Genomic DNA, 14,569 nt, shown 5'->3' on the forward strand with positions numbered 1-14,569 from the left:
GCACCAGCTGAGCAGCCAAAAGACTCAGCAGGCTCTGCACACACCTGGCCGAGCTCCAAGCACCCACTGCAGATGATCAGTGGTGCTCAGGCACAGCACGGACTTCACCTCTGTCACCCGAACGGTCAGGGCCTAACCTGAGCCCTGACAACAAAGGCCAGGCTAAAGCCGTCCTCCTAGACCAGTGGTCGGCAAACTCATTAGTCAACAGAGCCAAATATCAACAGTACAACGATTGAAATTTCTTCTGAGAGCCAACTTTTTTAAACTTAAACTATAAAGGTAGGTACGTTGTTATTAACCTGCCTATATAGTTGAAGTACTGTTGATATTTGGTGCCTCCCGCGCTCTGCATATCCCTGTCCGCCTGCGCCCCGTCTCCTGTCGTCCGACCGACCGACTGACACCCCCCACTTCTTCTAACGCCACTTCTTCAAAATAGACTCGCCCAGGCCAAAAACCGACTTCTGCGCATGGGCCACGAAGTTTCAATTGCACTGTACGTGCGCGCCCGCACGGGGTATTTTGTGGAAGAGCCACACTCAAGGGGCCAAAGAGCCGCATGTAGCTCGCGAGCCGAGGTTTGCCGACCACCGTCCTAGACAGTTACCCAGCTAGAGTTCAACTGGTATACCACGGTAAAGTAGTAAATCATTTGATTTTGCATCAAAAAGAGAAGGCTATTTCATATGGCGGCTCACTGGAGTTGTGTGGTCTTCCCATTTCTGCTGATGCTGTGGTCTATGACAGACAGCTCATATATTTGGCTCAGAGGGTCTCTAGAGCTATACCTGCCAACAGATGAATCCACCATGGCTTCAACTATGTCAGTAAAGTGCAGAGTCCATGGTCAGTAAAGATGCCTGCCTCCCAGCCTGAGGTACAGTCCTCAGCTCCACCTCAGCAGCTCCGAGGAAGGAACCAACAGGCTCCCTGCCACGGAATACAGTTGGCATGAAAGGGAGCAGGGAGCAGGCAGGCCATGCTGGCTGCTGTCTTCTCAGTCAAGGCCGAAAGCCTGAGCAATGTAACCCAAGTGCAGCATTTACCTGACCATCATCAGTTGCTGTTGTTTCATAAGGAACAAAAAGGGATTTATTTTCCTTAGGGCCCACCTGAGCAAACTGCTGCCCTGAGAGAGTCCTCTCCCCCCCAAGAGTTGTCCAAATCACCTGGCTACTCATCTTTGTACCATATACTGATATCCAATAAAATGTTTTCTCCAATGTGAGGAAAATGCATGAATCTGATGACATTAGTACAAACCAAAGGAACAGCCGCACATTACTTTCTTCACTGTGAGCCCAACCTTTCTCCCTACTTGAGGGGAACAGTCTCCCTCTCTCCTCCCAATCTGAAGAAAAGTTACATCGGTGGAACATAATGTTGCATATCATAAGAAATGGCTAAATACAATTAGATAACATATTGGATTATGATGTATAAGGCAATATTATGGCCACTGGAAGCACAAATGAGAAGTACTGCCCCAAACAATGGGCTGAAAACTACTGCAGGTACTTCCTCTGTGGGTCACCTGTGCCCCACGGCTGCAGGCTTTAAATCGGTCACCAGTGTTCCTGAAAAGTCAGCTGTCTTCAAACCTGAAAGAGCCACAATTGTTTAAACCAAGTCTGGCTTTCTCTTATTAGCAACCGTCTTCTCTGCCCATCTCAGAGCATGGAAGTGTGTGTATGATGTGACGTGTGTGTGTGTGCACACCCATGCACACATACAAACCCTCATTAAGAAGATGAAGTAAATAAACTTCCTGCCAATCTCACAGCACATTCAAAGTCAATTGTGCTATATTTGCTCACATAATCAGTCCTGTCTGCACATATTTTTCTAATGGAATAAGATTGAAAATTAAACGCGAAACTGCAGCTCAGTCTGACCATCTGATGGACTTAAGGCACTGTGGTAGGGCTGAGGAGAGGGTGCCTGGCAGGCTGGGGATGGAAGGTCCCATCTGAGGTGCCTGACCCTTGCCATAGGTCCCACTTGGAGCTGAGTTGTGATTTTCCCTAGGACAGGGGGAAAGTTGCAATTTGCTGCTATGGCCACAGGGTAGTGCAGTAATTCTGCAAGTAGCTGCCCCCACACATACACCAATGTCAGGTCCCCCACCGCCCCCTCCTTCCCCACCCTCCAGTCCCTCCCAAAGAGAGAATGGCTGGGAGAGAACGCAGACATTTGGCCTGAGTCCTGGGCACCTACAGGAGCTATGGTGAGACTCCTGACAAATCGAGAAGTGTCTGTAAGGCTGTCCGTTACTCAGCATTCCCTCCTGACGCAGAAGGAAGCAGCCTTTGAAGGACTGACAAGAACTGCCAAGCTGTAAAAGCGATTGGCCTATTTATCACAAACTTGGTTCATTTAGGTTTTTATTTCCTGCTATATCCCCCCTAGGATACAATTAACCACCCCCTCACTCATCAGAAATATCAGAAAGACGCCCAAAAATAAATGCTGCATCTAAATGTAACCTCCTGGCATTATGGAATGATAATGTTATTATACAAAGCCGCCCCACAATAAAGAGGAAAAAATAAAGTATTTTGAAAGATCTTCTTTGCAAAGGCATGTATATCCCTTTAGTTCTTGCTACTCAAAGTTAGGTCTGTGGACCAGCGGTATTACCTGGGAGCTGATCAGAAATGCAGAATCAGAGCCAGTATGTTACCGAGATCCCTATGCTCCCTGGATGCATAGTCATGTTTGGGAGACACTGGCCTAGTGAGTATACTGACCTACCTACTCAAACCAGTTTTCTAAACCCTGGGTCTCTTCTTCCTCAGAATATACTTTATAGAAAAACAAATATATTTTGAAATTTGAAAACAAAAACAGGTTCTTACCCAGAACTGATGATGATCCACTAGAGCAGTGGTTCTCAACCTTCCTAATGCTGCGACCCTTGAATACAGCTCCTCATGTTGTGGTGACCCCCAACCATAAAATTATTTTCGTTGCTACTTCATAACTGTAATTTTGCTACTGTTATGAATCGTAATGTAAATATCTGATATGCAGGATGTATTTTCATTGTTACAAATTGAACATAATTAAAGCATAGTGATTAACCACAAAAACAATATGTGATTATATATGCGTTTTCTGATGGTCTTAACGATGATCCCCCACAGGGATCGCGACCCACAGGTTGAGAACCGCTGTTCTAGAGTAAAGCCCTTTTCTAGCTAAACCGCCAGGTAACTAATTAACATTTCAATGAACATGGAAATGTTCTGTCACTTCATAACTCAGGTAAACAGCACAGGTGTGACAAGAAAAACTTAAGACAGACTCGCATTATAGCACTCTAGAGGATTTTTGAAAACCAATTTCCTGTCCATAAAAAGGAAAACAATTTTTCAGCATCAAGGTAAGCGCATAACTCTAAACTGAGTTGCTATGTTAGTGTGGTTGCCAAATTACAGACATTGTGTTTACCTCAGCCAACAGTGAGCCTGCCGGGCAGAGATTCCGTGAAGAAGTTTGAGTACCCTCTGCCTTTCTCCACACGTGCGTGGAGAAATTACAAAGGGGAAAAGACACAAGTGCACACAATGAATGACTTCTGCACTCTCTGATTCTGCAACCCTATGATTGGAACGGCTGTAGAATTTTGAAAGTGGGAGGACTCTCAGAGATAACTCATTACTGCTGGTCCACTTACCCAGGAATCTCTTTCCAAAAGTTCCTGGCAGGGGGTCCACAGTCTCCTAGAGACAGCCAACTGTTACCTCTAAAACCGAGGTGTCACCTCCCTTTTAGGTACTGTCACACCCACTGATCTTCCTTGTGCCCTTGAGCAGCCCAACTCCTTCAATCAGTCTGAGGGCCCCCCCCCCCAGGTGTTAAGTTTCCATAGGCTCACCCCATTTAGTATCTTGGATGGTGTGGTATCCTCCTATCCTGGTAGAACTGTATTTTGTTTCTATTGAAACTGAATTATGATTAGCCTGACATAATTTAATGAGACCCACAGTGCCAGATGAAGTCATTTGATGTAATGGGTAGTAATTCAATACATTCTCAGTGAAACATCAAAGATTATGTAATGGTTAATATATCTACATATGTTAGTAGTACAACCATAAGCAAGGGAGTATTTGTCTGCTAGACTATGACATACAATGAAGGAAAACCACCAATCTCTCCTTAAAAACATTCCCGGGTCCCACTGCCAGGGAGAGAAAGAACTCCACCGGATGGTGACCGGACCCAATGTGGCCTTTCTGTATCTTCCTTTGTTTATGATAAAGAGGTGTTTTTTAGTGAACCAAAGGGCATAACAGAACTACATTTGGCCTTCACGAAGCAACTGACGCTTTTATTACTTAACATCACAACCCTATGAGGTAGGCCAGCATAAGTGCTGTCATTTTAAAAGTGATTAAACCACGACTGAGAATAGGAAATGAGAAAAATCGTGAGCTGCCCAGGGCCAAAAAGAAAGCAAGGCTGGAGCCAGTTGAATTCAGAAACCTCAATTAAATTCCCAAACAAAAGGGAACAGGCAACACTGAATATAAGTTGTATGGATTTCACTTTGAAATAAAACAAGGAAACATTATGTTAGCCTTAAGTGATATTAAAATTGCCTTTTATGGCTTTGATTTTGCCATTTAAGCTTTATTCACAAATAAAGAGAATTTAAACAGGCAAATTTTAGATTACAAACTCCATTTACACACACACACAAAATTTTGCATTCTATTTTAAGAGATTAATTTTTTTTTCCTAATTTGACTGTTACTATAATCAAGATTATGCCAAAGGGCCTTTGGTTCAAGTTGCTAAACCTAAAGTGTCATTGATTCGACCTTCTCTAGTTCAGAGGGACATTCTCCCAAAATAGAGTCCTAGCATTTTATAACCCTCCCACATTTTCACAAGAGATCTGGAACACAGGAAGGAGTCATTTCCCCACGCAAGACTCATCCTTAGCGTCATCAAAAGGCATGTGGTTAAAACCCATCTGTATATCCAACACGCAGTCTCCCTGTTATCCTGGCAGCCCTGCGTGCCCCCCGCCCCCCCCCCCCCCACACACACACACACACGAACCTGGCAGGTTCCAAAACACACCACCTTTGGCGCTGGGTGGATACAGCACTGGGCTCCTTGACCCCCTCACTTCACTGCTTCCCATCCACATATCCCTGCCTCCTCCATGCTGGCCACCTGCCCCTTCAAGGCTGCAGCCCACAGGCCCGAAGCCTGGAAGCCACTCTTCTTGGATATACACAGGGATGGGCAAAAGTAGGTTTACAGTTGTGAGTCCATGAAACACAGCGTTTACTCTTGTATTATGTATTTCCCAAATGAACAACTTCTGCCCACTTCCTGTATTCAGGCCACACATACTGAGATCCTTTTCTGTGCCCTGAGCTTCGGGGGGGGGGGGGGGGGGGAATTCCTCAGCCAATTAGAGTACCGCAGCCAATCACACCACCACTTCTAGCCAATGAGAGTGCCGCCCACTGCAGGGGTCTAGATCAGTGATTTCTCGCTTGTGTGCCATAAGAGTGTTTAAAACACGCAATACCTGACTATTTAGTCAGGGGCCCTGACCTCTTTCCCCTTAGAGCAGCGGTTCTCCACCTGTGGGTCGAGACCCCTTTGGCGGTCGAACGCCCCTTTCACAGGGGTCGCCTAAGACCATCCTGCATATCAGATATTTACATTGCGATTCATAACAGTAGCAACATTACAGTTATGAGGTAACAACGAAAATAACTTTATGGTTGGGTCACAGCATGAGGAACTGTATTTAAAGGGCCAGAAGGTTGAGAACCGCTGCCTTAGATGGTCAAATAAAAGAATGACAACACCCAACACAATACAGCTGTCTGAGGTGAATGAATCAAAATTATACCTATTTTTTGTCAGATCAGCAAAAAATATGTATTTTGGTGTGCCGCGGAATTTTAGTATTTTGTGTGCTAGGAGTTGAAAAAGGCTGAAAATCACTGCTCTAGACCACTCGCCGTAGAACTAAGGCCGGGCTCAGCTCACCCAGGAGAAGGGGGTGATCCCACCACCAGGCGGACACCGCCACTTCTGCTCCTTGTGGCCTGGTGAGCTGCTCTGGCCTCTAAGGGCTGACAAAAGGAATGGGGCAGGCCTCGAAATATTTGTTTCTCTGGGGCTGGAGGAGTTGAGGCACCTGAGGGCCAAGAGCAGGGTCTGGGGCAGTTTTCTGACACTAGGCAGCGCCAGGGAAGCCTGGTGAAGGAAGCCAGGAAGAAGCCAGGGCCTGGGCCCATCCGTCAGCTGCCAGTTGACTTGAGAGGACCAAGTGTGTCAGTACCACCACGGGGAGGCATCATTTGAAGACTAAGTTGTTAGTGCTCTGCTACGCCCCCGCTGCCTGCAGGAGCACAGTGCACTCCCACCCTGCTTCTGGTAATAACTTCACCTCCACCTTCACTCGGCCCTTATTCCTCGTCATGGTCTTCCCTCCGAAGGACCTTCTTCCCTTTAATTTTCTCCTCCTGAACTTCTACACCTCCAGGATCCATGTCAAATGCCAGTTAACCATGAAGGTCTCACTCTCTCAAGGGGATGTGGCCTCATGTCCTTGAAACGGGCAAAGTCAGCTTTTGCAGATATTTATATGTACGGCTACTCTCCTACAGGCTCCCAGAAAACCTTTCTTTTGCATCCCCTACAGCAGCGGTTCTCAACCTGTGGGTCGCGACCCCCTTGGCGGTCGAACAACCCTTTCACAGGGGTCGCCTAAGACCATCCTGCATATCAGATATTTACAGTACGATTCATAACAGTAGCAACATTACAGTTATGAAGTAGCAACGGAAATGTTATGGTTGGGTCACAACATGAGGAACTGTATTTAAAGGGCCAGAAGGCTGAGAACCACTGCTCTACAGTGAGGTTTCTTTTCTTTTGTTTGAAATCCATGAATGGGAAATTTTAAAAAAAGAAAAAGAATAGAATAGAAATTGTCAGTGCATCATACATAGTACCAATAAGTGTAACCGTGACACTTTATTTCAGTTATGTGCTTGTATGTTCCCGAATATAGTGGGTTGCAATGTTAAATGTACTTGTTACTGTGAGTGATGGTCTGAAACATTTGCAAGCCATTGCTGTACAGTACCTATCCTATGCCTAATACTCCATGAATGCTTATTAAATTGAACAAATTTATGAGTATAAAATATTCATTAATTACAACTTCAAAGATTCAAATTTGAAAGAATATAAAATATAATGCCTATCTGAACAAAAGTAAATAGATTCCGGCCTATGTGAAGCTACTGGGGATGGTAGTGTAGTACAGAGGAATCTGAATATTTACTATTAAACTCCGACAGACTTTCTCCCCAATAACTAAACTGTGTTTATATTTAAGGAAGATTAAATCCAATTTTGACCAAGCTCACTCTGGAAAACTTTTCTCATTCACTGAAAGTAACTCATGATGACAAAGTTCTGCATCTTTAAAATACTTGGTATAGGTAATTCCACCATGATTCATGAAAGGATCTTTCAGATACATCATGACAGCCTTTGTTCAAGCTCTTTCTTTGCCCAAGATGCCTCTATGTCCTGTCAATACCCCCACCCCCACCGTCTGTAAAAATTCCATTCATCTTCCAAGGCTTAGTTCAAAGGCCACCTTTTCCATGGAAGCCTTTTTTTTTTACCTCAATTTTTCCTCTTTCCCTCCTCCACCACCCACCCCAGTCCCAAGTATGGTCTTTCTGGCTTCTGAATAAAAAATGTTCAGAACTTCCCTTTTCACCCTTCTCATTCCCCTATTAGACGATAACATATCAACCCACGGTTTATTCATCTTTGTATCCCCTACAGCAATCAGCACAAGGTCTTGTACTTAAAGAGATGATCAATAAATATTTGTTAAATGAGTAAAAGCAACCGTTAGCCTGTTATAGGGATGGACGTTATTTTAAAGGCCCCGAGGAATGGCTTACATGCCCAGCTGATGAGAAGCTGGTGAAGAGCAGGGAGAAGGAAGGGAGGGAGGGAGGTGTGGGAGGCTGGGACCCTGCTCCTGTGGATATCTGCCCCTGCGAGCAACTGAATGATTGAACCCCAGACTCTTCAGGGGATGCACCTCCACAGCAGATGTGGAGCTGGTGAGAGTGAGTGTCTTCAACCTGTTCCACATTGTCCACTCTTGCTTCAAATCAAAAGTGGAAATTTCTTCTCAACTTTAAGGTATGGCTGAAATGAAACGTTGAAATGGCTATCTGGAGGTCAAAAGACCTCTCTTGAAAAATAAGGATATGTGTTCCGGGGCGGGGGGAGGGGGGGTAAGGAGCCAGAGAAGATGGTTCATGAATTATCAACTAATTGTCTATATTGATCATATTCTACGCACAGAGCTTTTCGCTTCATAACGTCTATACAGACATCTGGGGACACTTTCTATGACCACTAGACTAAGCTATTGAAGGTTCAAAACTACAGACCTAACTAACAAACTGCAATTTGTTTTATTGGAAAATGATGCCCACCAATTAGAAAAAAAAAATTAAGGATTAAAATACAATTCTCTTTTCCACTAACCTGTACCTCTCCAAAGAAAAGTGTTTTTCTAAGATGAACTAAAGTAAGAAGTTTCTAATGCTCTTTATTTTAAATTTATATATTTACGTTATATACATTCATATTAAATTTATATATATTTAAAATATATGTAATAAGTTAATTCAGATACAATAAGCATAATTTCCTAAACCTTGGTATTTCATTTTCAAATTTTTAGTTTTAGATCAATATCATTTAGGGCTCTGACCTTCTCTTTCTTTCATATTTTAACAAAACCTTAATTTCAAGTCCATCAAAATTTTGTTTCGTAATTAATTTAATTAATTTTTGAGCCTCATAAACTGGGAGACATCAGCCGTATGACAGAAAATGCACTGGATTTTAAATTAGAAAACAGAGCTTTGAAATTAATGCCTCATCTGACTATAGGCCTTCTAGTTATAGATATGTGATATTGGGCAAATTACCTGATCTTCCCCACCCTCATTTTCCCAAACTATAAAATGGGAATAATAATAGTACTTGCTTCCTAAGGTTGTTTGTGGTGAGGATTAAATGACATAAAAACATGTAATGTATTTAGAACAGAGTTAAAACATGGAATACACTTAGAACAGTATTTGGTAACTGGTAAGTGTTCACTAAATGTCCATTTGTTTTACAGTCTCAGTAAGTCACTTAACGGTTCAGACCTCCATTTCTTTGCCTATAAAACGGGACTGCTACAGCCTGTCACCTCTAGGATTGTTATGATTCAAATAAGCAAACGATGCACATGAAAATGTCTGACAGGCAGAAAACACACAAATGTCAGTTATTTTGGATATCTATATATAACCTTAAATGTAAGTCATAAACTTAAAAACTTATAAGCTTAAAAGTAAACCATAAAATTTAGTTAGAAAATGCCATCCAAAAATGTACCCATGACTCAGAAAACGTCTCTGTTAAAATGCATACTCAAGGAGTTTATCTTTATCAGGAACATATAAGCTTTTGTAGAATGTAATTCCTACATCTGCAAACTGAAAGACTCCCAGTCACGCACTTTCGTAAGTGTTCAGCCTGTACACTTCCACAAGCCAAAGAGAAATTAACGCACTGGTTAAATCTGGTTGAATGCATAGCGACTTTAAAAAATGATTTTTTTTCCACTTTTAAAAATAGTGAGTATACTGTAGCTAATGTAAATTTCAAGTCAACTCAACAGATATTTATTGTGTGAGTGCGTTCCAGGGAGCTCACTGGGCACTAAGGCCGCAAAGGGAAGTAGGCTGAGGCCCTGTGCTGGAAAAGCCCACAAAATATTACTTGTAAAAATCATGAGGGGGCTTCGATTGGAATCAGCAAGCAGACACGCTGCATTAGAAATATGCCAAAACAACGTCTCTCCCTACGACTGGAAAACTGCAAAAGTCACTTTTAAAGCACAGTTTCTTTCTAGAAACCTATTGAATTTGTGCCAGAAACCAACATTCCTAAATGTAAACCTGTAAAATAATAGGTATCTGTAAATGAAAGGCTGAAATAACCCTGGAGCACACAGTAATTAGCAACTTTTACAGGGTAATAACATGTTTCATATTCATTTTACACTGGCTCTTTGAAGTTCCCAATATCCCACAGTGTAATATATAAAAGTTTTATTACATTAGGGTCCATCCTCACGTATTTTATAAGAAACTGTTCCACAACACGCTAGCTTTGTGTCAAGTGCGTGACACCTGGCTTCAGAAAGATAAAAGTCACTAGAAACCTAAATCACTGAAAACATCCATCCATCCATATATCATCTCGACGATCTACAAATCATAAAGCAGTTGAGCTTTAAAACTGTACACTGCATATTCATGTGCACACCACTTGGAGTTGTAGACACGTGTGAACTCTTTACGGAATTAAACCAAAAAAAAAAAAAAAAACACAAAAAACACAAAAAAACAACTCAGCTCTACAATAAGCAGGGCAGACTAGGGTGCAGTTAATATGCTTGTTTCAGCAGATGTTCATTCCCGTAAATGTTAAACAGAACACAAGTTCCTCCAGGAATAATATGCAGGCAGTAATTTTACCACCTGAATAGGGCTGGCTGGAAACATTTTAGGCGATTGGGGTGGGGGGGGGGGAGCGCGGGGAGGGAGGGGGGTTACCGGTAAGAAGGATGTTGAAACAACCAATGAGGTTTTTAAAACACCAGCAACCGGAATTAAACTGCTTCTAGCGGCGATTTACCCACAGCAGCTCCCCAACCTGAGAGCCGAGCACCGCACCCGGAGGCTCCCAGGCCGCCCGCGCCTGGCGCGAGAGCTGCACGCGGCGCGCGGGTGGGTGGAGGGGGGCAGAGGACCGCTGTGCGAGGTGTGCAGAGAGGGCCCCCGGGAATGGTGAACCTCGAGGAAATGGGTCCCCTGGGCCGAGGCCTCTGGAATTCCCGCACGGAGACACACTCGCCCTGCCCTGCGCGCACTGCCATCGCGGGTGGGAGTGGGTGGGAGGGGCAGAGAGGACGGAGCCGCCGGGACCGGCGCCGGCGCCGCGCGCCCTGGCGGGAGCATCCTCCACGGGCGCTTCCCACAGCCCAACTCCAGGGGGTCGCGGTGTGCACCCAGAGGGGCGAGGGGACTCGGGGGAGAGAGGGAGGGAGAGAGCGGGACTCGGGGGTCGCAGGGTGGATCCGGCACTAGTGACACGTTCTAGAAAGCGGTTCTGTCTTTTCTCTCCATGGCTGCGCTCTGCCCCTAGCTCCCCAGATCCCCGGCCCCGGGGCTGGGGCGGGCGGCACCGGGCGAGGAGACTGGAAAGGGGGCACGGAGACGGGCAAGCGGCCGCGCGGCCGCCCGGGGAGGCGGGAGGGAGCGGGCGCCGGACCACCCCACCCCACCCCCACGCGCAGCCCCCGGCCCAGGTGAGGTCGGGCCGCGGCCCCCGTCGCTCCCGCCGCCCCGGCCGCCCGCCGGCGTGGGACTCACCACAGCGACTCGAGGTCCCATTCCTGGAGCAGGGCTAAGTCGAAGCTGTCCATGGTGGGAGGTGTCGGTGTCAGCGCCGCCGCCGCCGAGGCTCCGGCCGCCCGCGCGCTGCAACGAAAAGCGGCGCTCAAGGTGCATCCCAGCTGCGCCCGGGCCGCCGCCGCCCCCCGCACCCCCCACCCCGGTCGGGCTCCCCGCGCCCCCGCCCCTGACGCGGGGCCGGCGGCGGCAGCGGCCACACTCACCCGCTCCCGGCTCGCGGCCGGCTCACTCGGGAGAGCGGCGAGCTCGCCGCGCCGCCGCCGCGCCCCTCCTCCTCCCCGCCCCGCGCCCGGCCCGCTGCCCCCGCCGCTCCGCGCCGCCGCCTCTTTCTCCTCTGGGAGGCGCGTGTGCGCGAGCGAGGCCGAGGCGCGCACCCGGAGCCCCGAGCCGCGCCCGCGCGCGCCCCTGCGCTCCCCGCGCCGCCCCTCGGGGTCCCGCGGCGTCCGCAGGCCGCGCCGCCCCCCGCGCCCCCGCGCCGCCGCCCCGCGGCCGCTCCGGGGCGCCTGGGGCAGGGAGCGGGCGGGGGATGCTGAGAGGCCGCCGGTGCACCCCCGCCGCCCGGCCGGCCGGCCCGCTCTTTCGGGCCCAGGATCACGGTGACCCCGCCGGGCGCCCCGGCGGCGGGGACTGCAGACCTGGAGTCGCGGCCGGGAAATTCCCGACGCCCCAGGCCCGTGAGAGTTAACTGTGCCGCCTCCAGCAGCGCCGTAAACAAACCGTTTAAAATATCTGGAGTCAGTAAGTTAAAGGAAATAAAGGGGACCCGGGAGGCTAGTTCTGTCCGGACCTGCAGCTCGGCCTGCAGTGGGGGTCCCACCATCCTTCAGCTGGCCAGTCCCTGGAAACCAAGCCCCCCTCTTTGTATTTCTTACAGGGAAGGGGGCTGGCCTCTGGGTGCAGACTGCAAACTTCCTGCCCGGATTCCAGTCTGGAGAGTGGCGCACTGTCAGCTGGAAGATGATAGAGTGTCATTGTGGCTCCTAAAAATCAAGTCCTTATTATCCTTCCTGATTTTAAAGGACATTTTCCCCCTCCCGACTCTTAGAGACTTGCTGAGAAGCCCATGTCCAAATCTGTTTCTCCCAAACCGGGAACCCTCCTGAGCCCCCACCCTCCCGCCCTTGGACACAGCTCTGGGAGCCTCGCTGGGGATTCCCGAGGTTTCCTGGAGAGAGCGGTACCAGCAGTGTAGTGAGGTCCCACCGCTTGCACCAAACCCCCACTCCTGCCGCGGGAGGCCTTTCTGGCACTCTTCCCCTTTGTTCTTCCTCAGTGAGAAGAACCACTGACCGGGAACCCTGGAAATCTAGACCCTTGGGTAGAAGGCACAGGATCCCTCCAGGGTCAGGCCTGAGTGTCACCCTCTCACCTCCCTGACCTGTGCATGAGGATTAACAAACCCCGTCTGGTGAACATGCAAGGGAAGAAAAGACCAATGAGAATTCCTTCCTATTTGGAGTTGGATTACAAAATGCTCGCCCTTTCCTTCCCCCGGCTCGAAAGTAGTCCTTCCTGTATTAGCATCCGTAACTAATGTGCAAAATGTAAAACAGTAAATTAAGGCAGAGTGACTGTCCACATAGTTCCAGAAAACGGAATTGTTATTTTACAAGCTTACAACGCGGGTCCCTAAAAGCCTCCCTCGTTAGGCGAAGGTAGTACCAAGGCTACCGGAGAACAAAGAGACTGAACAAGCACAGGTGAGAAGAGCTGGCTTCCCGAAGCCCAGTCCGCAGTGTATTTGGAGAGGAAAAATGAAATCTGTCTCCCTAATATCTCCTTAGCAGACGCCTTTGCTGGAAACGTTTGCTCTGGCAAAAGTGAGCCGCTGGAGCCATCCAGACAGCATTCCCAGGAACAAAAGGTGCGGGTGGAGGGTGGAGGAGAGGAGGGAACAGCTTCTTTGGAAGAACTGCAAGTTCCTCGGTCTGGACAAGGAATGCATCCTGTCCCTGTGCTGGGGGCTGCAGCGGGGAAGCTTCCCGAAAGCGGACCGCCCACCCTCGCAGAGCCCTGGCCCGCCCTCCCCTCCCAGCACATCTGTTTATACAGAGGAGGGCTGCTGAAGGACAAACAGAGCATGTTTGTTGGGAGTCCCATCCAGGGCTAGAAGCTCAAGATACAGATTTGCCTTCGCCGCTGTGGAGGCTGGAGATGAGTAGATGGCCCCAGAGAGGGAAAGAGAAAGCTCTGGGGTGCATGGAGCCCGTGGGTCCGTTTACCATGACAGGCCTCTCCCCCAAGCCACATCTCCAAAGGAAGATTTATATTTGAATTTAGGCACGGTGCTTCCTGTTCATACACGAGTGTACTTGAACCTCAAGCAGTTGCACTGGGTATTTAAATTTTTTTCATCCGAAACAGCTCCTATTTTCTGCGTGGGGCCTCTAGCCTGGACCTCTAGCCAGCATTAATACTTTTATTTCCAGGGGATAGAACGTCCAGGTGGGGAACAGCACCTTTTGAAGAAACCCTAGTAATAGTTGTAGATACCATTTTTACTAAGGCATCGTGGAAATACGTCTAAATGAATAGTATTTAAAAGTACAATGTAGAACAATTGATAAGAGCCTTAGTAGGGAGATCTTTGTTGTTATTATTATTTATCTGGTTTATTAAGGTGGCCCCACTATTCTTCAGCCCTTATACCTATTCCTAAACAAGCATTTAATTTAGTTGTCAAATTTTAAATCCCTAATACAAAGCAAAAAGGGGCTTGGACTTCCTGGAATTAGAATGCCAGAACTGAAAGGGAAACATTTTTCATCCAGGAGTGAGGGCCTACCTAAATTAAAAATAAAAAAATAAAAAGCTGAGGTTTCCTATGAAGTTGATGTAGCATCTGTGCGCACTAATGACCTTGAGGCTTGAGGGGCCTTTCTCCTGAGACAGATCCGCGTTTCCACAGACACTGCACGGCACCGCGCAGTTCCTGAGAGCCGTGGGGGAAGCAGCTCAAGGAGGGGAGCTGCTGGGCTTTGCAGGGCAGGCCTGTTTCGGCAAAATCT

General features: G+C 47.6%; 1 protein-coding gene across 2 annotated transcripts in view; it reads right to left on the reverse strand.

The window, feature by feature from the left end:
* AFF3 (ALF transcription elongation factor 3) overlaps positions 1-11,826 on the reverse strand; it is a gene marked incomplete at its 5' end in the record, with an annotated part of 493,443 nt that extends 481,617 nt beyond the window's left edge. Inside the window, 2 exons of one of the 2 annotated variants that reach the window (XM_081100521.1) lie at positions 11,520-11,627; positions 11,765-11,826. In XM_081100521.1, coding sequence (XP_080956647.1) covers positions 11,520-11,572 — 53 coding nt within the window. Of the gene's footprint in view, positions 1-11,519; positions 11,628-11,764 lie in introns of those variants that run through there. The other variant, XM_081100522.1, reaches the window with a different exon arrangement.
* Positions 11,827-14,569: the final 2,743 nt, after the last annotated feature.

Source organism: Myotis nattereri (genome assembly GCF_964212035.1).
Source record: "Myotis nattereri genome assembly, chromosome: 10".
Lineage (NCBI taxonomy): Eukaryota > Metazoa > Chordata > Mammalia > Chiroptera > Vespertilionidae > Myotis > Myotis nattereri.